We start from the raw sequence: 25,731 nt of genomic DNA on the forward strand, positions 1-25,731 counted from the left end.
TTCAATTATAGCATATTATCATGGTATCTACTTTTCACCCCCAAACCTAAACTAAACATTGTCCTCAATGTTTCAAAATATGAACAAAATTATAATACAACATATGAAGAGGATCATGTTGAGTAGAGAAAAAGGAAAGAGAATACCCGATTTCGGCGAAAGCAATATTAGAACTCCGTTATTCAAGGCAAGAATCCAACATATGTCAGCCGAGATCATATTGGATTAGCAAAATATATACAAAAGGAACAAAAGGGTTTTAAGAAATTTTATCTACTGGATTATATACAAAAATTCACCACAAACTAACAATCTAAAGAGTTGATGATCAACCCAAAAGACAAAGTGTAGAGGTTTCAACAGCTTCACACAATAATAATATGGTAGGCATGCAAGTGAAGCTGTGAAACAAAATGAGCTACCCCCAAACCTGGATTTTACAGAAGATATAATTTTGAAAACAAAATCGCGCAGTTTCGGGGGTTCATCATGCACAAGGTCTAACTCAAAGTGAACTGTGCTAGGGACGGGCAAACATGCTAATTCCAACTGTGGTTCCTCAAATGTATTATACTTAGAAGCAAAATAGTTCAAGAGGACTTGGGAAGCACACAGTTCCAAACCTAGATTAGGGACTCTCAGAAAAGTTGGTTTGACAATATGGGTACAAACCAAATCTAGGTTGGGTGGAAGGCCATCAGATTGTGACTCATGTAGGAGAATAGGTACGTCATTATCAATCAAATCAAAATCTCCTAAATCATCTACACATGTCACATCATGCTCACAATCATCAATCAAATTAGCAAGTTCACAATCAGAATCATCAACATCATCAACAGATTTGTCCTCATGCATCGGCAATTCAATGGAAACATCATATGGAATACTAGAAGAGATATCATTCATTAAGGTCTGGGCAGAGAAGCCTAATGTATTTGAACCCAAAGGTTCCATAACATCATCAGTATAGACATGTTCTTCTAATATAACATCATAATTATTATCATCCTTAACAAAACAAGAGTGTCCTTCCCTAAAAACTATAGTGTTTCTATTCCACTTATTTACCTCTAGATTAGGTTCATGTTCAATATGACTAGCATGAGTAGGGTTAAAAACACTATTTTGATAATTAATTTCATTAGGGATAACAATGCTGCTATGATCATTCAATGTATGCATTTCTAAACTAGCAGTGTTTTGTTTGAGGAGATTGATGTTTTCCATTAAAGATTGCATACAAGGGCTCATGTGAAATTGTTCGTCCTCCCCTTGTGGTGATTGATACATGGGTGCATGGTCGTTAGGGTCTATAAATGGTTGATCGCAACCTTGAAAAGGTTGATTATGGTCCCAATAACCACCATCATAATAATCTGTAGGTTCTACAAACCTTGGAATTTCTCCAGTCCGCCTAAATTCATGGAAAATATAGCAATTCGCAATAGTGTGGTCTAAGCCATCACATGCGGGACATGCATAGATTTCAGGTTGCCTAAGAAAATTAGATGTGACAGATTCCTCATGTGATTGCATTTCTAAAGCTGCGATTCGAGCTTCTAATTGATCCACAAGAGATGATTGTGTGAGTGAGGTATTAGCAAAATGTTCATTTTCACGTTGTGGCGAATGATGCATGTGTGAATAGTCATTAGGGTTCATGTATTGAGGCTCGGGACTTTGAAAATGTCCATAATAATTCCTATGACTATTGACATCATGGTCTATGGGAGGTTCATAACGTGAAGTATGTCCACACGCAAGTTCTCTAAGGGATTTGTTGTATTCCCCAACTGTAGACCAAGATCTAGACATGATTGGCTCAAAAGAATGTACAAAGCTCAGAATTTGGTTTTTAAAGGGTTTGGATTTTTGGGAAAAATTTGGTTTTGGTGGGAGACATTTTTTTTTTTGGGTTTTTAAAGAGGTAGAAAAATTTGGTTTTTAATGTTGGGAGCAAGCCCACACTGGTGGGAGAAAATGCTTTGCCAAGGGAAGGTGAACTAAGCCCACAATGTGTATGCAAACTGAAGCCCAATGTAGCTTTTGAAATAGCGTAACTGTTGTTTGTTTGGTCTGAGGCCCAGCTGGGCTTTTAAAAGTTCAGTTTTTCTAATTTTTTTAAAACTACAAGCCCATAAGCAATTAAACAAACAAGCCCACAAGTAATTAAGATTACAAGCCCACAAGTAATTAAGATTACAAGCCCAGCCGAAAAATGGAAAAAATTATTACAAGCCCACAAATTAAAAATGGAAGCCCACAGGTTGGGTTCTCTTAATGGGTTTAGGCTTACTTGCTTAAGCACAGCCCAGCTGCTCAGTTAGGTTGCAAAAGCCCAGTTGGGCTTTGGATCATCCTAAGATTTGGCTTCAACACTCAAGGCCCAGTTGGGCTTTGGTCTTTCATCAGCTGCAGCAGCTTACAGCCCAGTCAGGCCTAGCAGCAGGAGCAGATCAGCAGCAGCAGCAACAACACAACAGCAGGCTTTGCAGGTTCACAGGGCCACAGCAGAAGGAAGCAGCAGTTAGCAGGAAGGCTTCAGGCAGCAGTTCTTGGCAAGCAAGTCTCAGGAGAGGCAGTTCAGCAGCAACTCAGGGGCAGCAGCAGCTTCAGCAACACCTGTTGGCTCAAAAAGAGAAGTAAGTTTCTTGCTAGAAGCTAAGAAATTCAGCTGCACTACATAGCAGCTACTAAAACAGCAAGTTACACTAAAATGCAAGAATGCAATGCATGATGAGTATGCTAGAATGAAACAATATGCAAAAGAGTATGCAATGATGCAATGAACTAACATGCAAAAACAGCCAAGAAAAACTCAACACAACACAACCAAGTTCCCGGCAGCGGCGCCAAAAACTTGGTGTGGTTGGAAAACACACAAAAACTCTTGCAAGTATACAAGGCCAAGTTTTAGTATAGAAAGTAAGCAAGGGATCATTCCACAGGGAATTGGGGTGTATTGAAGTTTCCTAGACTAAAGTTATCTAAACAAGTAACTAAGTGGCAGTGAGATAGTGACAGTTACAATGGCAATGAGCCAAAGGCAGTGAAGTAAAGAATGAAGGTACTAGGGTCTTTGAATCTACTTCTTGATCCTAAACTAAGGCAGATCCTAATCAATCATGTTCTTGTTTCATCTCAGGGAAGATTGTAATGGATGATTTATCAACTAATTTTACTAGCATACCCCTAGCATCAGCTGTCTTTCTACAACACAGCTGATCACAGGTTTACTTGCACAACCACTTAATCTATCAACTCTAAGGCATTTGGGCTCAATCCTTCTAATGTACTGAATTTTTAACCATTATCACTCACTTACCCCTAGCATCAGCTGTCTTTCTACAGCACAGCTGATCACAGGCTTGCTTGTTCAAATGGCTACTAGCAGTCCTAACTCATTTTTAGCACTACAAGAACAATGACAAATTACTAACTATCTTAACATAAAATCAAGAGTTTCATCTAAACCCTAGCACATGAAATTAGAACATGATAAACATAATTAACATTTGAAATTGAAATTAACTGACTTCAAAACATGAACTGAAAACAACTTGGAAGCACTGGCTATTCCAGGCCCCTTGGGTGAAGCTCTGGCTAGCCCAGGCATGGCTCTACAACAACACCCACAACCCATATTTATACCCAATTACACTTTAAAAGCAAAACCCCCAAAACAGTAAATTAGGGTTTCTGAAAATTGAAATTAAATCATACCAACTCTCTGAAATTTGATTTTGATTTTGACCCATCCCTCTTGTGCGTCTCCTACATCTCCTGTTGCTTTCAATTTGCGTCTTTAGCTTAACCTAGTTTACCATTTGTACACGCCTAGGGTTTCAGAGAGCCGTGTAAAAATGGAAAAGTAGACAGCTAAGAGAAGGGGTATGTGATGATGGGTGTGGAGCGGTGTACGTGGTGATTATGGTGGTGGTTGAGGATTTGGTGGCGGACATGGGTGTAGCAGGTGGAGGAGCAGGTGATGGAGGTTGCTGTGAAGAAGAAAAGAGAAGAGAGGAAATCGAGTGAGAGAAAAGTGTGATCGGTTAGGGTAGATAGGGTTTGGTGTTCCGGTGTTGAGCGGACTCATCAGATTTCGATGTTCGGCGAGTGATAGGCGTTGGATCGATCCATCTGAAATGCATCCAATGATAAGATGGAACATAGCCTTCAGCAACCGTAGGATGATGAGATACAACGAAACTAACGGCGTGAGATGGAGTTAGGTGCTGTAGTGTTGGTCAGGAATTTCAGACTTTGATGTACTGGCGATGCTGCGACCGTAGGATGCTGAGATGATCCAATCTGACGGCTGAAAATGAAGGCGGGTATGGATATAGGAAATGGATTAAGGTAAGGGTTTTGGGCCTTGGGTATGCCAAGCCCATATCTTCTTTAAGAACAATTCTTCCTCCTTGAGCCCATTCCTAGCTTTTTGGACGTGCGCTCCATTCTTTGCGGCTTCCTTGCGTAATTCTTCCCGGCTTTTCACTACTTTTCTGCTCTTTTCGCTCCGCGACTCATCCGAACTTCGTTTATTACCTAAAAATGCAAAATTAAGTAAGAAAAATATTTATTCTTGAAAACAATGAAAATACAGAATATGGGATAAAATGTAGAATTAATGCACAAAAGATGAGTTAAATGCCAAGAAAAATATATAGAAATATGCACTTTTTAGCACTCATCATATAGTACATAAGATTTTCTTGAAATTGAAAAACTCTCTAACTGGTTCATTTGAAGTCATTTGAACTAGTTATGGTGAAGAAGAACGTGGTTGATATGAAATGCTCATATGGCTAACCTTTTGGTTAAATATTGTTGAACCAACAAGTGCATATGTTTGGGTACGGTTAACAAACCTAGAAGCGTGCCTTTTCAAGTGTGTGTAACAAGCTAAGTTTTCGATCTAACAGTTGAGAAATATTAGCTTGAATCCAAATCAGGTTTTCATCTAACGGTGAATATTGAATGCTTTGTTACTAAGCTAACATTGATTGCAAACCCTGATTTGAAAGACTATATAAAGGAGACATCTAATATTGTCCCCACAACTTACGTGTGATACTAGTTTGCGTGCTAGAGTCGATTCTCCTTTAACCTTTGGTTTTCTTTTTTTTAAAACCAGGTTAACGACTTAAAGACTTCATTGGGATTGTGAAGCCAGACCGATACTACTTTTATTGTAGTTGTGTGATCTGATCTTGCATCTTCTATCGTACGAGTACAATTAGATTTATTGGCTTGAGATTGATATCTTCGATAGGCAAGATATAAAAAGTAATCACAAACATCTTCGTCTCATTGTTTGTGATTCCGCAACATCTTGTTTCGCTACCATACGATTAAGATTGTTGTGAGGTGATTAATAACTCTAGGCTGTTCTTCGGGAATATAAGACCGGATTATCAATTGGTTCCTGTTCACCTTGATTATTATCAAAAGACGGAACAAAACCTTTAGGGTTTATCTGTGGGAGACAGATTGATCATTTGATAGACTTGTCTGTGTGAGACAGATTTGTTTATTGTCAAAGCCTGCGATTTTGGGTCGTAACAACTCTTAGTTCTGGGTGATATCAGCTAAGGGAATCAAGTGCGTAGTATCCTACTGGGATCAGAGGCGTAGGAGCATAACTGTACCTTGGATCAGTGGAAGATTGGTTGGGGTTCAACTACAGTCCAATCCGAAGTTGCTCGGAGTAGGCTAGTGTCTGTAGCGTCTTAATACAGTGTGTGTTCAACCTGGACTAGGTCCCGAGGTTTTTCTGCATTTGCGGTTTCCTCGTTAACAAATTTCTGGTGTCTGTGTTATTTCAATTTCCGCATTATATTGTTTTATCTTTATAATTGAAATAATACAGGTTGTGTGTTAGATCATCAATTAGAGTAATCCAACCTTTGTTTGTTGATTGTCATTGATTGATCCTTGGATATTGGTCTTTGGTACCATCCAAGTTATTCCTTGTGTTTGATTAAAGACTCGTTGATTTCTATTAGCTCGAGCAAATCAAAACAAGAGAGAGATATTAACTCCTTTTATATATACTTTAAGCTAGATTGAGTCTGACTATCTAGTTGATTACTAGCAAAGTATATTGGAGTTAGTCCGTACAGATTGCTAAGCGAAATATTGGTGGTGTTGTTAGACCCACGCTTTTTCAGTAAGTGTAGTTGTGAGACTATGCTTCACTTAATTTTTGAATGTAGATTTGCTAGAGCTGTCTGGATGGCTATGAACATTAACATAGATCATATTGCAGGTAATTTTCTCAAGTGTTCAAAATTGGATTATGATGGTGCTATGACTTTATGCTTAGATGAAGGAACTATGCTTGCAGGCTAATGTGTATAATCTGGTATATATCGAAATACATTTGTTCTCTTATATCTCAGGGTACTAAGCCTAATGTGAATACTACAACTTCTAGAATTCATAATATGTTAAACTATTACACTGAAAACTCAGGTATGCAAGAAAGTAATACGGCTAAGCTGCAGATTAAAGAATGGATTCCACCTGATAAGGAATTTGTGAAAATCAATGCTAATGGTTCTTATATACATGAATACTAGAAAATGAAGTGTTGGAATAATTCTGCGTGATTTTGCAGGAAAATGTCTAGGAGCCAAAGGAATAAAGTTTGATGAGGAAGTGGATGCAGATTATGGACCTGGGCATTTTGAATGTAAAGCACTGGAGATAGCAGCAGATGGATGGAGGAATTGAATATTGAGAATGTTATATTTGAAATAGACTGTGATAATGTGATACATTGTATGACAGGGAAGGAATCACAAGTACATAGGTTCAATTCAAGTATAATTGAAAGAGTTCAAATTAAATGCAATAGAAGCAGAAAACTTTGGTTTTCTAAATCTATTCATATGCTAGGAAATAATGTATCTCACTATTTAGCTCGTAAAACAAGAGATGAGGAAGCAAACTTTCATTTTAATTCTGATGTCCCAACTTTCATTAGAGAACTCCTGGAAGGGGATTACTGTAATATTTTGGAGCACCATATAAGAAGTTTTATTGGACCGCACAAGGGGCCTACGACCCATGGATGTGTGTCCCAACTAGACACATAGGGGTTACCTTTACATGTATATAAAGGATATTGTATCTATGTAACCTTATTACCCTAATTAATAGAAACTTCTCTCTGCCTCTTTACTTTCCCTGTACATCTACTGCAAAATAAGTTCCATTTTTCATGGGATTTGTTGAGAGTGAATATTTAAGATTAGCGAAAGGGGAACCAAGGGACATTAATTCATTTGGAGGCAGGCACTTCCAAGAAATTGAAAAGAAGAATCATATCATACGGTTAGTTAATAGAATTGTTCAAATTTTTATTTCAATCTTCGTGGTCCTCAAAATTTGAAATCGTCACACCTTTTATGGTATAACTTGGTTAAAATAATGTTCGATAATATAGTATTTTAGCTAAAATGATAAAATTCTGGTCCCGATTCGGGTTTTTAGTGATAAAATAATAAATTCGATAAAATCATAAGCATTAATAAGTCCCAAATAATATACTAAAATAATAAATAATACTACTAAAAAACCAAAAACAAATTTCATACATATTAAATTTTCTCAAAATATGATTCAATATTGATTTGTTTTTCTTTAAAATGTATTAACTCCTAATAATTTGTAGTGCACTCAAAAAATCCAAAGTCACGTCGTTGTATTGCAACAATAAAGTGTTAAAGTGTGATTGATATTTGGAGTGTTTGTATTTATATTGTAATAAGTCAATAGTATAATAATTTATGTAAAATTAGTCGATATTATACTTATAACCTATAACTATTATTGAACCTCCCATCGTGGAATTACTCTTTAAAACAATAATATATTACTTAACCAAAAAGTAATAACTAATTAAATTACCGATAATATAATACCTTTTTTAAACTAATAATATTTTCTGGTACCAAGCCTATTATTTATAAAAGTTATACTGTAGATAAGACGGTTTTAGCGTGTTTGGATACCAGAAGCCGAAGAGAATCAAAAGTGAGAAACAAAATCTTCATATCCAATCTAACATCTTGCATATCCTCTATCGATTCACCCCAACCAGGTTTTAGCATATCAATTTATGATTCTTTTGTCTCTCTGAGTTCACCTCATTCTTCCATAGCCTCTAATGAATCCTTGACATTGGATGTGGAGGATTCTCTCTTTCCTGCATCTCAGGAAGTTTCTGTTTTTCTGCATCAATTGAAACTTTTCAAATTAACAAAATTAATCAATTTGGGTCTTTTAATGAGGGCACTTCATCATCATCAAAGGATAATCTCTCCATAAATGAAAATATAGAAAAATTACAAGTCAATGCTACAGACAAGGGTAAAGGGAAGAGCCAGGTATGTCTCAATTCTTTATATCCTACAAAATATTCCTTGAACATTTTAATACTATTACAAAATTGCTACATCATATTGAAACTAGATATATTAGTAGATTTCATTTGTTAGCACTGATTAGTCTAGACAATTTTTAGTAAATAGAAAGACACAAGAGTATGATTTTTTTAAAAAAAGAAGAAGAAAACTTTATCTGTTTTGCATTCTTAATATGATGCTGATCTTTGAGACATTCTGCTTTTCTTTTGACAATGAAAATTCTGGCATGGAACACACAAGGGTGTGGCCAGAAAAAAAACTCAACAACATCTTCAATCTATTTTAAATTTAGAAAAAACAGATGTTCTTTTTCTTTCAGAAACTAAGTCTCGAAGGAGCTTAATGAGAAAGATACTGAATTTCTTCCCAAACACCCATATTGTAGACCCAGATGGAATAGCTGGGGGGCTAGCAATTGCTTGGGTGGATGGTTTTCATTTTGAGGTTGTTCAATAGAACCTTAACATGATTAATATCATTGTTAAAAACAATTTTCACTCACATGAGTGGTTACTCACATGTTTTTATGGAGCACCTAAGCATGAAAATAAACTATCCATTATGGGATATTTAGAAGATATAGCACACAAGGTCAACCTCAATAAAATGCCTTGGTTAGTAATATGAGACCTAAACATAATCTTCAACAGTGAAGAAAAAGAAGGAGGTTTGCCTTTTAATAGGAAAAAAGTGGAACCTATCTTAAATCTAATCCAAAGAACAGGGTTGGAAGATTTAGGATATAAAGGAAATATATTCACTTGGAATAACAAAAGAGAAGGAACATCTAACATTAAGCAGAGGCTTGATAGAGCTATGGCCAATGCAGAATGTAATATTGAATTCCAGGAAGCATCCCTCCAAAATTTAGTAGCTATTGGCTCTGATCATGGACTTATTTGTCTTTCAATAAGCTCAAATCAGGTACACCTCAGACCAACTTTCAAGTTCTATAATACTTGGCTAAAAGAAAAATCCTGCTTACAAGTCATACAAAACTCTTGGAAACCTGAAATAACAGTAAACCCAGCTAAAGATATCTTAAATAATATTACAGCTCTAGGAGAAAATTTGGAGAATTGGAAAAGAGATGTGTTTGGAAAGCCAAACAAAAAAAATTAAGAATCTTCTAAAGATAATAGAAAACCTAGAATCTATGAACCACGAAGACTCAAACACTAGACAAATAAGCAAGAAAATGTTAGAACTGGAATATTTGTATGACACTCAAGAGGAAATAACTAGACAACAATCTAGAAACAACATTATTTCCCTAGGAGAAAGAAATACAAAATTCTTTCATGTAACAACTCTGAAAAGAAGGAAGAAGAATAACATTGATTGTATCCAGGATTGTCAAAATAACTTAGTCTCTTCGAGAAATGAAATAGAAGTAGTTTTAACTTCCTATTTTTGTGAGTTGTTTAAGGAAGCTTCTTTGAACTTTGAAACTGAATTTTTTTCACACATAAAGTCTAGCATATCCATAGAAGAAAATGCTAAACTAACTGAAATACCGTCTCCGTAGGAAATTTGGGACGTAGTGAAAAAACTTAAATCCAATAAGGCGCCAGGGCCGGATGGATTTCCTGTCAGGTTTTTTAGACACAATTGGGAAATAGTTGGCCCTCAATTAGTGGCAGTGATCCAATATTTTTTTAAAAACAAGAAACTAAACCCTGATTTAAACAAAACTTTCTTATTTCTCATTTCTAAAATAAAAAACCCAAAAATTCCAGCTGACTTTAGACCAGTAGGATTATGTAATACTCCTTATAAGGTCATTTATAAGTTAATGGCAAATAGGTTTAAGAAAACACTAGAAAAAATCATTTCACCTCTTCAATCCGCTTTCCTCTCATCTAGGCAGATCTCCTACAACATTATTGTTGCTCATGAAGTAATACACTCAATGAAAAAAAGCAAGAAGAAAACTGGGAACATTGGCTTGAAAATCAATATGTCTAAAGCATTCGATAGGGTTAACTGGAGCTTTCTAATAAAAACTATAACTGCCTTTGGTTTTTCAAAAGATTGGTGTGAGTTAATTTTTCAATGTCTTTCTACGTCCTCAATTGCGGTTCTTCTTAACAGATTTCCATGTCAAGAGTTTAACCCCACAAGAGGAATTAGACAAGGGGACCCTCTGTCTCCTTATTTGTTCATCTTATGCATGGAGGTTCTCTCTAGACTGCTTTGTCATCTGGAAACGGTTAAAAAGGTGCAAGGAATAAAACTAACTCCTAAATCTTCACCTATATCTCATTTATTTTTTGCGGATGATCTCCTTTTGTTTACTAAGGCAGATTAAGGAAGTTGTAAAAATCTATTGGATGGTATCAACTCCTTTAGTAGAGCCTCTGGAAAAGTCATTAATTTCTCTAAGTCAGGATTGTTTTTCAGTAAAAAGGTACACAATAAACATCAAGGGATTATATCTAGACTATTGAAAAAAAAAATCAACATCAAAGACACTCACTTAGGGGTACCATTATTTATAAATAAATCAAAACTAAAGGATTTTGATAGTATCATTGAGAAGATGGAACAAAGAATCAAGAGTTGGTTAGAATTTTTTTTATCTCAACCTAGCAAGATAGTTCTCAACAAGTCTGGGATATCCAGTATGCCCATCTTTAGTATGAGTTGTTTTGTGTTGCCAAAGAAAATAACCAAGAGAATAAATGACACTCATTGAGTCTTATGGTGAGGGAAACATTCTAATTCCAAAGGTATCTATATTAAAGCCACTGATTTCCTTTGCAAACCAATAAGCCAGGAAGGGTTAGGTTTTAAAGAAGCAAACAAGATGAATCAAGCAATGATTAGCAGAATCGGTTGGAGACTTGTAAGTCATCCTGATGACTTATGGGCACAAATTTTAAAAGGGAAGTATTTCAAAAAAAAACAGGAGCATTTCACTCTAAGAAGAAATCACAAGCTTCTTGGGTGTGGAAATGCATACCGCAGGGTATATAACACATCAAAAAATACAGCTTTTGGGAAGTTGGGGATGGAACATCCATAAATATATGGGAGGATAAATGGTTACCAAATAGGGAAGAGAGACTGGCAAACTCAATCTCCAATGGTAACCCAAATATAACACTTGTATCACAGTTGATTGACTGTGAAACAAAAAAGTGGAATGTATCATTGTTAAACTCTATGTTTGACACAGTTCTGGTCAATGAAATTCTTAATATTAGGTTGTTCTTAATTGAGACAGGAACATTAAAAAGGGATAAAATTAGATGGTTGCTCACCAATAGTGGAGAATTTACTGTGAAATCACTATATGCAAAGCTACAAAATTTGACAGACCCAACAACAAAAGCAACAAGAAAATTTTGGAAACAACTATGGAGCATGAACACATCTCAAAGAATAAAACTTTTTATATGGAAGTGCTTACAAGACACTTTACCCACTAAACAAAAGCTGGGTTTTCAAGATGAGGAGAGGAAATGTGTTTCTTGTCAACAGACAGAAGAAACAACTTTCCATTTACTTTTTGAATATGCTTTTGCAAAATAATGTCTGGCAGCTTCATCCATTGCATTCTCAGGGAGTAACTTCTAACCACTCTTCTAATAATTCTTCTTTCCTGGACATGTATAATGAATGGATAAAAGGAGATCTGAAATCCATATCTATGTCATTAGAAGCTACCAAATGTTGGTTCATTTGGAAAGAACGGTGTTTCAGAGTGTTTGAGAACAAACGCAGGACACCAGAAAAACTAGTTCTAGATATTCAAAGACACTATGAATATTGGCATCCTTTGACTCTCTCATCAGTCTCACCAGTTTCTTTACATAATAGCATTAGAATACAATCTAAGCTTTACTGGGATTTCCCAACAAGAAATTTCTTTAAATTGAATTGTGATGCTTCATGGAATTCTGCTAATACTGATGCACTGTATGGTTTTATTCTGCGCAACTGGACAGGTACCTTCAGGGCAGCAGGAATGGGCAGCTGCAGGACTGAATCTGCAGAAGAAGCGGAAGCTGTAGCTTTGCTACAGGCTACCCAATGGGCCATCACACATAACCTGCAAAATCTGGCAATTGAAGGAGACAATCAAAATACTATCAAGTATTTACAAGGCACACAGACCTCAATGAAATGGCAATGCTTGGCAATACTAGATGAAGTTAAGAGGTTGGCAGAGAACCTAATCTCTTTTGGGGGATTTCACCTAGTAGATCGAAAAGCAAATAAAGCAGCAGACTTGCTGACTAAAAAAGGGAGAAACTCACCACAAGATCTTACTAGTTTTAGTGAAGTTCCTATGTTTCTAATTCCAATAATAGCTTCTTTTTTTTTGATACGCGAAAGCGGGACCCAGGCCCCTACCCGAACCCAGCCAGTTGGACTAGCCCCACTGCCAGACCCAACACTGCTAAACCCACTATATAACTAGTCTAAACCCCTTACCGGAATTGATGGGATACCATTGAGCTATGCTCTTGGACCCTTCCAATAATAGCTTTTGACACCGTCAAAGCTCTTGAGATGTGTAATATGAACTCAAATTATGTACCCTTTCTTGAAGAAGCTAATCACACAGATTCAGTCATCGGACGGACTAAAGCTATCTCTGTCTTTTCGACGATAGCTAATTAACTCTTCCAGAGCTGATTCCACATGAGTCTGAATCTACAGATTAGTTTCTTTGCAGTAATATATCTTGTTATTTTCAAACAAAAAAAAAAATCTAACATCTTGCTTTTTCGAAAAGCTATTTTGGATGTGCATCCAAAGTCCAAACTATTAAAAATGAAATCACAATTATTTTTTTGACTTTTAGTTAATGTTAAAAACTTACATCATAGTTTTGTAGCCAATATACAGTGACGCGCTGAATAAATTTGACAAAACTGAAGCATCGGGAAAAGTTTGAAGTGAAAGTTTGGCTCCTCCGAGACATAGCTTTGACAACCAATTAGATTTCCAGGGAAGAAATCTCAAGTGATTAATTTTTAGTCTTACCTGTACAGTTATATAGGTCCATCATACAATGCGACTGTTTCACAGTTAGCTCGGTTAGAGACTTGGAGGTTGTACCAAGAAGTCCCAATCCTAATTGCATTGGCGTAGGGGAAGTTTGCTTCCCAGAGCTTAACAACGGCAGTTTAAACACGGCCAAGCACAACAAAAATTCCTGCATTCCCTCATCATTGATGTGCCCCTTAGACCCAAAAGAAAAAAAAATAAAGCATGCCGATTATGCACCTCCAATTTGTTTTTGTTATCCTAAAACCAAATTTTACTCAACTAACCACCACTTTTCTTCCTCCTCAGTATGCACGCGATATATATACTAGAGAAGTTTGCAAAAAACAACAACGCATCTCCAGGCCAAACAATAGAACTACACAAAACTAAACTACCAATATCACACAAACCTCAAAAAAACACCAAGAAATATAGTTACTCTCAGAGGAACGTAATACTTAGCTTTCTCCAGAATCCAGAAAAGATATGAAAAGGCAATGCATCACTTGAAACACTTGGCATCCAACAGTGCCTCCCCCTCAAAAGGTTCTTGATCTTCTATCATTTGATTCACCCTTTCCTTCTGGTTTTCATCAGCAATATCAACCTTTGTCCACTCGTACAGTTCCATATCATAGCATTCATCCATAATGAACTGGGGTATCTCTGGCCCACGGAACAACCATAATCCCTTCACCTTGAAGGGCGCCTCTGAACCTATAATAAGCATTTTTCCAAATGCATATTTGCGAGCTAAATCCATACGCTGCAAAAAACCACCAACCTTGTTCAATGTGACGAAAGAGACGGTGTTCTCCTCATTGTATTTGTTTTCGCAGAACCACAGAGAGTATCCCTCTGGATCGTACAGGTCCCAAAAGCCTGCAAAATAATGAAACGCCAAATATGAAGAACCATTCTAGAGAAAGACAGTAACAAAAATCAAACAAACTATATGCATCTTTTTTTATATTAACCATGCAGAGAAGACCCCTTTCATATTACGTCTCAGCACAATCAGCTACATGGTCTGCTCTCGATGGAAAACTCAAGGACAGGAATAGATAAATGCGCAAACTCGGAACCATAAATAGGCCATATTTAAGGCACAAGTAGGGCTTCTAGATTAATAAGACAATACCGGTTGAAGATGTGGCATTAGCTATCAACCAAAGCTAGTGTACTGTGTATAGTTCATATATTGTAGGATTTTACTTCTAGAGTATTTGCTGAGACACGCATGAAGATATTAGTATATTACAAGGGTGTTAAGATTATCTTGTTTAAACTTAACTACTGCCAAATCAACCCTGTTTAACAAATCAACCCTGTTTAAATTTATAAGATGTTTGACAAACTGGGCTAAGATGCTTGACAAAACTGGGGCAGAACCATATACACTCAAGTAGATTGTAGTGAGGATGACCTACTCGTGAAAGCTTATATAACCAATCATGGAGCTTGAGCAAGTAAGGATTGATTATACATGGACTCGTACATCAATTCTGGTGGTAGGTATCAAGTTAATAGTTAAATGAAAAGAAATTACCTTTGATAGCTACTTCACGGAAATTGGTTTTGGTATTTGAGTAAAGCCTCTCCCACTCATCCAAGATCATCTTACTAGGGGAAAGCAAATCGAGAGGATTCTTTGCCTTAGGCTTTGGTGCCTCATCCTCCCCAGGGGTTTCTTCTGCTATAGGCTTGCCAGACTGAGTCTTTGGTTCACTTTCTTCCTTCGATTTTGTTGCTTCATTAGTCGGAGCAGGACTTTTTGCAGATGGAACTGGAGGAACAGATTCAGCTTGCTTTACCTCGCCCAATAATTTGAAGAAAGCTGGCTGGTTAACCATCGTCCAATAATATCTTTCAACATGGGGGAACTCCGAAGTAAAGCTCTTAGTCATGAGATAAAGGAACCCCATTGCCAAATTGCATGTCATGATTATATCAGCAAGTGTAACACCATGTCCAACCAGATAAGTGTTAGAAGCAAGATACGAGTTCAGAGCAGTCAACGCCCTCTTTAGAGCAGCAATGGAAGCTTCCTCAACCTTGTAACAGGAAACAAACATTGCACTTTAGTTCATCTAGCACATAAGTAGCGAAGGAGGTCTAGGTGGAACAATGGAAAACTGAAAGAAGCTAAAACTAACCAGTGGTATATATGGAGCATGACCAAATCGGGGATACAACCAACGGTAAATATTAGCATCGATCTCCAATGAGGAAAAATCAATCCATTGCTCAATATGACCCTATTTCAAGCGATTACCAGAAAGAATAGCACATCAACTATCAAACTGACATAAATGACGAAAAAGAAGAAGATTGAGAAACAACCCCTCCGGAAACCTATGCCTTACATATTCAATCAAGGATGAACCCAAGAGAGGATTGCCTTCCTTCAAGCGAGCAACTGAAGTAAAAGCAGAAAACAGTAAATTGCATACAGGTTTGCAAAGCCATCATCGCACCTAAGTTGTGAAAGGAAGAGTGGTGCCTCACCATATCGTGCTATTGCATTACTCTAAAAAACGGGACCATCCGGCGTTTCCAGTACAGGAACCTACAAACCAACAAGCAACACAAATAAAGACAAGTGTGAAAATAAGTACAATTTTCTCACTAGACAATAACAATGTACCTTTCCAATTGGGTTCATCTTAAGAAACTCGGGAGTCTGTGTGGCATTCTGGACCACTTCAATAGCAACACCACTGTATTCAGCTGTAATTCGCCCCTTCAAGACATTTTTATTTGTGCCCGACCCGTGTAAAATCTACAAAATAGTGTGAACAAATAACTAAGCTGTTCCAATCTCACACCAATTTCAAACAAAACATAGTAAACATTATCAGAGGACCCATAGCTTAAACACTGATTTTTGAACTTTGACACTAAATCTAATCTCATTTGCTAAGGCTAATTTTTTTTTATTTTTTTTTAATCTAATCTCATTTGCACAATCATCATACTTTAATTGGGTATCAAATCTAGTCAAGGAAGCTTACTTTGATTAGAATCCATAAGAAACCTAAACGCAATTAACAATAATGAAATCTCAAGAGATTTGTTAAGGAAATACAGTAACTAAATTAGTCTTAACTGTTAGCCTCTTACCAGATGAGCCATAGCTTGAATCAATGATGATTTGAGCTGATTGAAAAGAGTTAAAAGGAAGTCAACTCACAGTACAGTACAGAGATCTCACAAATAAGTTGAAACTGAAATTCTTAGGTGGATTCAGGGTTCATAGCTTGGAATATAGAGTGGTCGCGAGTTCGAGTCTCGCCTTCATAGAACGGGTTTTCCGAAACATCGGGCTGTGACTTGCGAGTATAGAAAGCAAGGGGATTACGGAATTAGAGCCGTAGAGGAACCAAAATTTTCATTTGATTTGCATGTGCATATGGTGGTGGTCAAAGAGAAAAATCCCGAAGAAGAATAGCAACACGTTGCACATGGAAATAAAGAAGAAAAAAATACTCAAAATGTTAGTTATAATTGACCGAAGAGTGAAAATTGACCAGACAATTGGGCTATAAATAGAGAAGCTGAAGGAGAGAAGCAACACAAGTTCAGGAGATATTGAATTGAGAGAGAAATGGAATCAGCAAAAGAAAAACAAGACAATGCAATGGAGAGAATACCTCTAATGAATCCATACAAGATGGGAAAGTTTCAGCTTTCTCACAGAGTTGTATTGGCACCGTTAGGAAGGTTAAGATCTTACGATTACCTTCCGCAACCACATGCCATCTTGTACTACTCTCAGAGAACCACAGATGGTGGATTTCTCATTTCAGAAGCCACTGCAATATCCGAAACTTCCCTCCGGTAATTACTACAAAATCATCAATCTATCTAGTTTTTATCCATTGGAAGTTCTACTAATTTTAGCTTGATGTTTCCTGGAATTGAGAGATATGTATGATCATTTTGTGCAGGTATCCTAGAACGCCTGGAATTTGGACCAAGGAACAAGTGGAAGCATGGAAACCAATTGTGAAAGCTGTCCATGAAAAGGGTGGTATATTTTTCTGCCAGCTATGGCATGTGGGGAGGGTTTCGTCTAATGGTATACATTATTACTTCTTGTTATCAACTCATGGGAACGGAAAAGGAGGGTTCCAACGAAGATAATAACATTTTCATTTCTTTATGTGACTAGATTATCAGCCAAATGGACAAGCTCCAACAAGGGAGTAAGAGCTGGAAATGCTCGAGCGGAATCAGGGGATTGTATGCCTCCTCGGAGATTAAGTGTCGATGAAATCCCACAAGTTATCAATGATTATAGACTTGCTGCAAGGAATGCAATTGAAGCTGGTAATGTGACCTTTTGCTTTTTGAACGAGGAATGAACGAGAAAAATGTACACTAACTGATAACGGAACATGCGAAACTTATGTAGGTTTTGATGGAGTTGAGATTCACGGTGCACATGGATACCTTATTGATCAATTCATGAAGGACCAAGTTAATGACCGGACAGATGAGTATGGTGGGAGCATAGAAAAGCGCTGTCGTTTCGCTCTAGAAGTCGTCGAAGCTGTTGTCAAAGAAATCGGAGCAGATAGAGTTGGCATGAGACTTTCTCCATTTGCTGATTACATGGACTCAGCAGATTCAAACCCAAACTCCCTAGGCCTTTACATAGCTGAATCATTGAACAAGCACGAAGTTGCATACCTTCATGTGGTTGAGCCAAGGATGATTACCATTGAAGATAATTCAAAAACTCCTTACAGTCTTCTACCCATGAGACAGGCTTTTAAGAGATCTTTCACTGTTGCTGGAGCTTATAACAGGGATGAAGGTAACAAAGCAATCGACGAAAATCGTACTGATCTTGTTGCTTTTGGACGCTTGTTTTTAGCAAATCCTGAGACGGTTTGAGCTCGACGCACCTCTTAACAAGTACAACAGGGCAACTTTCGCAATACCTGATCCAGTTGTTGGCTATACTGATTACCCGTTCCTAGATCAAGCTGTTCTTTGAATCAATTCAGAAGCCAAATGTAATTTTCAAATTTGTAGCATAACATTGAACGAGGTGAAGTACTGAGAATTGAAAGCTAGGAAAATGGGATGACTTGACTATGGTCATCCTAGTAACCCTACTTGATGATACAGTGATTTCTGTCCATCGAGGCTGGCAGGACTAGTCCAGATGCCAGGAAAGACTGTCTCGACAAATGTAAGCAAAAAAGAAAACAAGAAAGAAGGAAAATTATCCAAGCAACTGTCTTTTCATTCAAGAAAAGCACAACGGAAAGTATATACTTAAATTCCCAAAACAGCCAACATATCATAGTTTCAAGACGGCAAATAAAAAAACTAGAATAGAAGACTAAACAGTGAGATGACAAAGTAAAAAAGCACATTTCCTTGGCATACTCGACGACCACCTGCAAGCACCAACAACGTTTCAACAATCGCCACCACGAAGACGCAGGACAAGGTGAAGAGTGGATTCTTTCTGAATGTTGTAATCAGCAAGAGTTCTTCCATCTTCCAATTGTTTTCCAGCAAAAATCAACCTCTGCTGATCAGGTGGAATCCCTTCCTTATCTTGAATCTTTGCTTTCACATTGTCAATGGTATCAGAACTCTCAACCTCCAATGTGATCGTCTTCCCAGTAAGGGTCTTAACAAAAATCTGCATACCACCACGTAGACGAAGAACCAAGTGAAGTGTTGATTCCTTCTGGATATTGTAATCAGCTAAGGTTCTTCCGTCTTCCAATTGCTTCCCTGCAAAAATCAATCTCTGTTGGTCTGGAGGAATCCCTTCCTTATCCTGAATCTTAGCCTTCACATTATCGATTGTGTCAGAACTCTCCACCTCTAAAGTGATCGTCTTTCCTGTCAATGTCTTAACAAAAATCTGCATTCCTCCCCTAAGACGCAACACCAAGTGAAGTGTAGACTCCTTCTGGATATTGTAATCAGCAAGCGTACGGCCATCTTCAAGTTGCTTACCCGCAAAAATCAATCTCTGCTGATCCGGAGGAATTCCTTCCTTATCCTGAATTTTTGCCTTCACATTATCGATTGTATCAGAGCTTTCTACTTCAAGGGTAATGGTTTTACCAGTAAGGGTCTTCACAAATATCTGCATACCACCACGAAGTCGAAGGACAAGATGGAGAGTAGACTCTTTCTGGATGTTATAATCAGCTAAAGTTCTACCATCTTCGAGCTGTTTACCAGCAAAAATCAATCTCTGTTGGTCTGGGGGAATTCCCTCCTTGTCCTGAATCTTTGCTTTTACATTGTCAATAGTGTCAGAACTTTCGACCTCAAGAGTAATGGTCTTCCCAGTCAAAGTCTTAACGAAGATCTGCATACCACCACGAAGACGTAGCACAAGATGGAGAGTAGATTCTTTCTGAATGTTGTAATCAGCAAGAGTTCTTCCATCTTCGAGCTGTTTACCAGCAAATATCAATCTCTGTTGATCAGGAGGAATTCCTTCCTTATCCTGAATCTTGGCTTTAACATTGTCGATGGTGTCAGAACTTTCGACCTCAAGAGTAATGGTCTTCCCAGTTAGAGTTTTCACGAATATCTGCATCTGCATTAAACAATAACCATGCAATCTAAGTACTCCATAAGAAATTTTAATCCAAAACCACACTACAATCCATAATCCAAAACCACACTACATAATCCATACAGAGAATTAGTCTAAACCGATGGGGAGAAAAAACTCCAAAGCATTGTCAATATGAATTACAAGAGGTGCTCAAATCACAGCATATATAAAGCCTAATCTTCACTCCGAATCTAATAATAATTATCATTAAATTAAAATAACAGCTGTGTACTTTCTAGTATCCACTTTCTAAGTTTCTAGATTTCATGTTACCTACATCAATGAGATAGCAATCCATTACAAATCATCCGATCTAGGTAATCAATATGAACTATCCCGGAATCACACTAAATTACATGTACAAAACATTAACCTAATCTTGAATCAGATCAGAATCTAACACAATCGCCATTCAATCAAACCAATAAGTCTTACGATCAAAGACGAATCCCTAGTTGAAATACAGTAAATATAACAGACCGAATCATCAAATCAGACTACTGAACCATATTGAGATTCAAACAAAACAATCAAATCCAACAACACCGAATTGTAGAGGCAAATACATATATAATTGAGATAATAACCAAATCAATATCAAAAGAAAACATCAAGTATTCAAAATCAAAACCAAACATCATAACGAAAGAGCCCTAATCATGCAGAAATAGAGAAATTGTATATCCACATAATCAACAGAAACGCTTACCTTGGGTGAGAGACGGGGATTAAGAATTGACGAGCTTCGTCAATTAGAAACGGAATGAATAGAGATTAGGGTTAGGGATGGATAGGCAGAGAAGAAAATATCGATAAAGGAAGTTGGAGTTATTGAGACATCTATTTATAGGACTTTGTAATAGGCAAGGTATAAAGAGAATGCCAGTGACGTTATTTCGGTTACGAGGTTAGGAATCTTCGGGAAGCCATAAAGAAAGGAGGAAACTACCTAACCGGGTTAGGAATCTTCGGGAAGCCACAAAGAAAGGAGGATACAAAGTTTAAGGTTGGGATATCCATCCCATTGGGTTTAGGTTAAATTGGTAATACCTGTAGCGGAAGTTCCTAAGCTCTGATACCATGGCGTAACGCCACTCTTTCCGAGAGGTCTGCTGTTAGTTGGGAAGAGCAGCGCAGCCACTCTTCCCGAGAGGTCTGTTGTTAGTTGGGAGTCTTCTGGGGAAGAGCAGCGCTGACGGATAACCATTATTCGCTTTGAAATTTTGTTTTAAAAAAGTGAAAAACAATTAATGATTGTTTGTTCTATACAAACGGCTATCATTGTCTGTTATCATTAAAAGGAAAGGACTAGTTGTTTTTTGAACCTTTTATTGTGTACATTCCGGTTATACTAATTTTTCCTTTTGGGCTCATTGACACCCTTAATGACACTCCCTTTACCCTGGTCTGGATGAAACAAAAGCTGTGCTATATGTAGGAGTTTGTTGTGGTTTAGAAAAGAACATGTTTGCAATGAATGATGCTTGTCAAAACTTGAGGAGAGTGGTTAATGGTGTTTTGTGCAAATCAAATATTGATAACTCGTATTACAATCGAGATATGAAAGTTTAAACAAGGATTATCAATTTCATCGAATTCAACTAAGAGGTTTAAATGATTTTATTAATTTCAAAATACGACACAAGATAGCACAACGATTGATCACCTATTCTGAGTTCCAAACCTGGCTCACTTTCGCTGGCATTGCGACTGCACTTAACAGTGCAACAAGTATTTAAACCGTTAGGTGATCCTATCGGCCGAGTGGTGTCTGTCGAGGGTTTACAAGAGGTATATCCACAAAATCTATCATCTAGGTACATTTATCTTAATCTTCATCTCCATCTCCATCTTGAGGAGGATCATGGGGTGCTTGAATTTCTAGGAAGTTTTCGTTCATAATTAAGTAGCTTCATAAAAACCAAAATTTTACCAATATCCCGAAAATTGATTATTTTTTAATATTGATCATACAAAAAACATACAAAAGTAGGTTAGTTTTTTTTTATAAAGAATATACAATTAAGAGGTTGGCGTAAATGAATACAACTTACAAGTCTTTCACCTGTCCATAAGAGAAATTTATTATGTTGAACATAAATTATTTTTTGTATGCGTACGTATTATCTCACTGTTTTTTTTATTACAACAACCCTACACTTTATATTTGCTTTTGTTCTTCGATGAACATTTATAAATTCTTGTGTATAATTATCAAAAACCTGGTTCCAGACACAATTGGACGAAACCAAATCGCGTTGAATCTTGGGCAGAGTCGTAACATTGACCCCAAGTATTTGTGATATCGACATTTTTTTTTCAGCGGAATACAAAGGCATTATTAATGTTGTTCTTACAAAAACCTTGAGATATAAAATTAACTAAGATTTTCAGAGGATATTGAATGATATGGAGAGGAAAATGTAATGATTTGGTGTGTGTTGGAGTAGAACAAGTGAATTTATTGGAACCGGACTATGATCATGTGACTTTAAATCACATTCTGCAACAGGTTATTGAAACGTCATTTTGTTTCAGTGTATAGTCCTACACTAAAGGATTGAAGTGTAAGATTTATGCGCATTTGGAAATTGGTTGAATGAGATAACAGAAAACTCTAACATGTTAGTCACCTTAAATTACTTCCTTGATAGTTAATTGAATTGTCATTCTGTTTCTTTTAATTAACTTTCTTGACTTGTCATTCACACCTTTATTTTCGTATTAATACGAAGAGATGCTACAATATAAAAGATTGTCCCTTATGGAAAAAAAAAGGTTAAATTTATTATCCTAACTCACTTTCGTGAGAATCAAGGTTGCACTTAGCATGTGGAACAAGCATTTCGACTATCAGGAAATCCTAGTGGACGAGTTTTATCTCAAAGGGTTTACAGATATTTACCCACAAAATCTATTTCAATATGCCCATTTCTCTAATTATTCGTCACTGGCGACGGACGAGGTTTGTAGAAGATTGGCGTGCATCAAAATTATGACGTTGTGATAGAACTCTCAACACAAAAGAGTTGAATCTTTCCATCACCTTAATTGATCATAGCAGAATATTTGATGGAAGAACGGGAGATCCTTTTCCATGTATGTCATTCTTGAGAGATCTCGCTCTAACTTCATCGTCAGTTTCACCCCTTAGTCGATATTGATTGACATTGAATACTAATGCAATGAATCCGTCAACTCCATTAGCCATGCTTACATATCGACAGAACAACCCAACTCCGTTACGGTTATTTGGGTTGTCGGTTTCAGTGCAGAGTTTTCATGAATGGTATTCTAATGAGTTTTAATGGGAACACCATTTTGTATGTATTTTTCACCCCTATCCGGATAGTATAATGACAAATTTCGACAAAGAGATAAATCTTCCTTTAAAGTAAACTCGTCATGATTAATGTAAGGTTGAGCCATCTTTCAGAAAGTTTGAGTAAATTAATAGCTTTGTGTATGATATTATTTGTCAAAAGGTTGTGGCTTTGAAATATGGATGGGTGGGTTTATATAGGAGGCTGCATACAAACGAATATATTTTTTAAACTTACCTCCAACAACTATGTCAACGGATATTATTTTTTGAACAAAACTTTCATCATCTTTATCAACGAATTAATACTTTTTTTGAAGAGAATGACCAACAACTTTATCAACAATTTTTTTAAAAAAAAAAAACGCCTATCATCTGTATCAGTAATTACATTTTTCGAACAGAACCAGTCCAACAGTGTGATACCAACACTTATCACGTCTCCTATAAAACCACATAAAACTACACCATTTTTTTACCACTCTTATGAACACTTATAAGGCATCTTTGACCACTAATCACTTTATGTTTGTGAATCATGATTTAAGTATTGAGTGTTAAATGAACATGATTATGCTTATATGTTCATATGGCATACTTGCCATGAACTATCATTGTACACGGTTCCAGGTACCATAGTGTAAATTCTTCTATGTAATTTCACGACAAACATTTCACATGCTTACATGAACTCCTAACAAGAGTTTCATCTCAACTAATTAAGAAAGTGTTTGCTTGAATCTCAAGTTATCTTAGATTGAATTCAAAGCTACCTATAGTCTTTAAAGTCTATAAATAAAGAGACTCAAACAACTGGGAATTTCAATTCCTGACACTTTTGTGTCCTAGTTGCTTTCAAAGCTACTGATGAGCACGAAAGTGCGACGCATTTTCACGCATTTTCAATCCCTGACGCATTTTATCATTAATAAACTTGGTTTTAAGTGTTTTTGTGAAATAAGCTCTTATGGAGAAAGTTGCTCGAAAAGTGGTTTTTGTACCTTGGAGGACACATGTTATTTGGACTCTCAGTTTTGGATAAGGGGCACCCAATTACTAAGGGGCATCCTAATTGCTATTCACACTCCCGGATTGGATAAGGGGAGGTCATCTTCAACCTTTTGAATTTGAAAAATGGCGGGAAAACTGGTTTTCAGTGGAACAAAATTAGGGTTTGTGTTTGTGGTGTGAATAATGAGATTCAATCGCTGAAACTTCTTGGGTGAGTCTGTTAAGGCTTAACAGGTTTGGTATGATCGATGGATTTCATAAACTTTGGCTGGATTGTGCTGAACTTTTGATTTGAAGAAATACTGGTTTTGGAAAAAGTTCTTCAGCAAAACATAATTAGGGTTCGAATTTTGGAGACAATTTAAGTAGACTCAAGGGCTGAAATTTATTGGCAAGGCTTGATTAAGCTTCACAAGCATGGTCTGATCAACGTTTTGGATTGGAATTGATTGGAAATTCAGTTTGAATAACTCAGGGAGTTTACGTATTTTAAAGAACCCGACATTGTTGTTTTGGTTTTGGACGACTTTCTGGGAGATTAAAACAATACAGTTGATTGGATTGGGTGAAGTTGGGTTGCATCGTCGGAGAGAAGAAAAAAGGGAGTGTATAGTTGGTTAGAGACATTCATGGGATTTTCTGTGGCTGGCTGAGTAGTTAGTGTGTTTGACTCTATCAGAAATAGGTTGTCAACGTGTTGGAGGGTGGTTGAATGATGCAGACGCGTGAGAAGATAAAATGGGGAAGAAAAATATCCAAAGATTATTTTCTTTTACTGCCGAGTTATGGAGAGATTTTCTGGAGTAATGATGTGTTATTCGTGGTCCTGTTGAGTATAAATATGTTGTTGTTGTAGCAGAGAATGCATCGAGTATTTGGGGGAGGCTACAGAGTGGAGAAAATTGCTGCAGAGAAATCTGCAGCAGCAGCAGAAAAATAGTGAAGAACACGAAGAACAGACAGACAAAGACAGTAGTTAACCTCTGTCGTTTACGCTTAAGATATAAGACTGTCCAGTGCGACAGTTTACCGTTATTCTTTGTGTCAGTGGGTTTGAAACGCTTATAAACGTTATGATTCCTTGTTTTAATTGATTTTCTCTTTTTCTCTTTTTTGTAAACACCATTTGAGCAATGAAATATTATTTTGAGATTGTTTTCACCATGTAGAGCTAAACCTTTCTCTGGGACGACGGAGGAAACTAAAATTCGTCATGTAGTAAATTCATTTAATTATTTATATGACTATTTACATTAAATTAAAATTAGAAAAAGATTTTTCTTAATTAATTGTCATTTTGTTTGATGGGGCTTAGGATTAATTCTTTTGATATGCCATGCTTAAGATTTACA

At 36.8% G+C, this 25,731-nt stretch overlaps 2 protein-coding genes and 1 pseudogene across 2 annotated transcripts; 1 reads left to right on the plus strand and 2 right to left on the minus strand.

Moving 5' to 3' along the window:
* Positions 1 to 13,747: 13,747 nt before the first annotated feature.
* Positions 13,748 to 16,577, minus strand: LOC113305413 (elongation factor 1-gamma-like). The gene is made up of 7 exons (XM_026554453.1): positions 16,566 to 16,577; positions 16,090 to 16,224; positions 16,006 to 16,011; positions 15,809 to 15,907; positions 15,599 to 15,700; positions 14,992 to 15,496; positions 13,748 to 14,324 (listed from the first exon to the last, which is right to left on the minus strand). Exons 1-7 carry the CDS (start codon positions 16,575 to 16,577, stop codon positions 13,945 to 13,947), a joined length of 1,239 nt encoding a protein of 412 aa, XP_026410238.1. The 3' UTR covers positions 13,748 to 13,944.
* LOC113306538 lies at positions 16,566 to 18,509 on the plus strand (annotated as a pseudogene).
* A 160-nt stretch (positions 18,510 to 18,669) lies between these two features.
* Positions 18,670 to 20,891, minus strand: LOC113306537 (polyubiquitin-like). Its single transcript, XM_026555464.1, has 2 exons — positions 20,756 to 20,891; positions 18,670 to 20,025 (listed from the first exon to the last, which is right to left on the minus strand). Exon 2 carries the CDS (start codon positions 20,023 to 20,025, stop codon positions 18,877 to 18,879), a length of 1,149 nt encoding a protein of 382 aa, XP_026411249.1. The 5' UTR covers positions 20,756 to 20,891; the 3' UTR covers positions 18,670 to 18,876.
* Positions 20,892 to 25,731: the final 4,840 nt, after the last annotated feature.

The sequence above is a fragment of the Papaver somniferum genome, chromosome 8 (genome assembly GCF_003573695.1).
Source record: "Papaver somniferum cultivar HN1 chromosome 8, ASM357369v1, whole genome shotgun sequence".
NCBI classification, from domain to species: Eukaryota; Viridiplantae; Streptophyta; class Magnoliopsida; order Ranunculales; family Papaveraceae; genus Papaver; species Papaver somniferum.

What these genes read in the sequence shown, in the direction of transcription:
- LOC113305413 (XM_026554453.1), bottom strand. An exon ending in ATGCTCCATATATACCACTG is followed by an intron (nt 15,497 to 15,598) that starts GTTAGTTTTAGC and finishes TCCTGTTACAAG; the next exon opens with GTTGAGGAAGCTTCCATTGC. An exon ending in CCGTGAAGTAGCTATCAAAG is followed by an intron (nt 14,325 to 14,991) that starts GTAATTTCTTTT and finishes ATTATTTTGCAG; the next exon opens with GCTTTTGGGACCTGTACGAT.
- LOC113306537 (XM_026555464.1), bottom strand. Translation starts at nt 20,025, where the DNA reads ATGCAGATATTCGTGAAAACTCTAACTGGGAAGACCATTACTCTTGAG.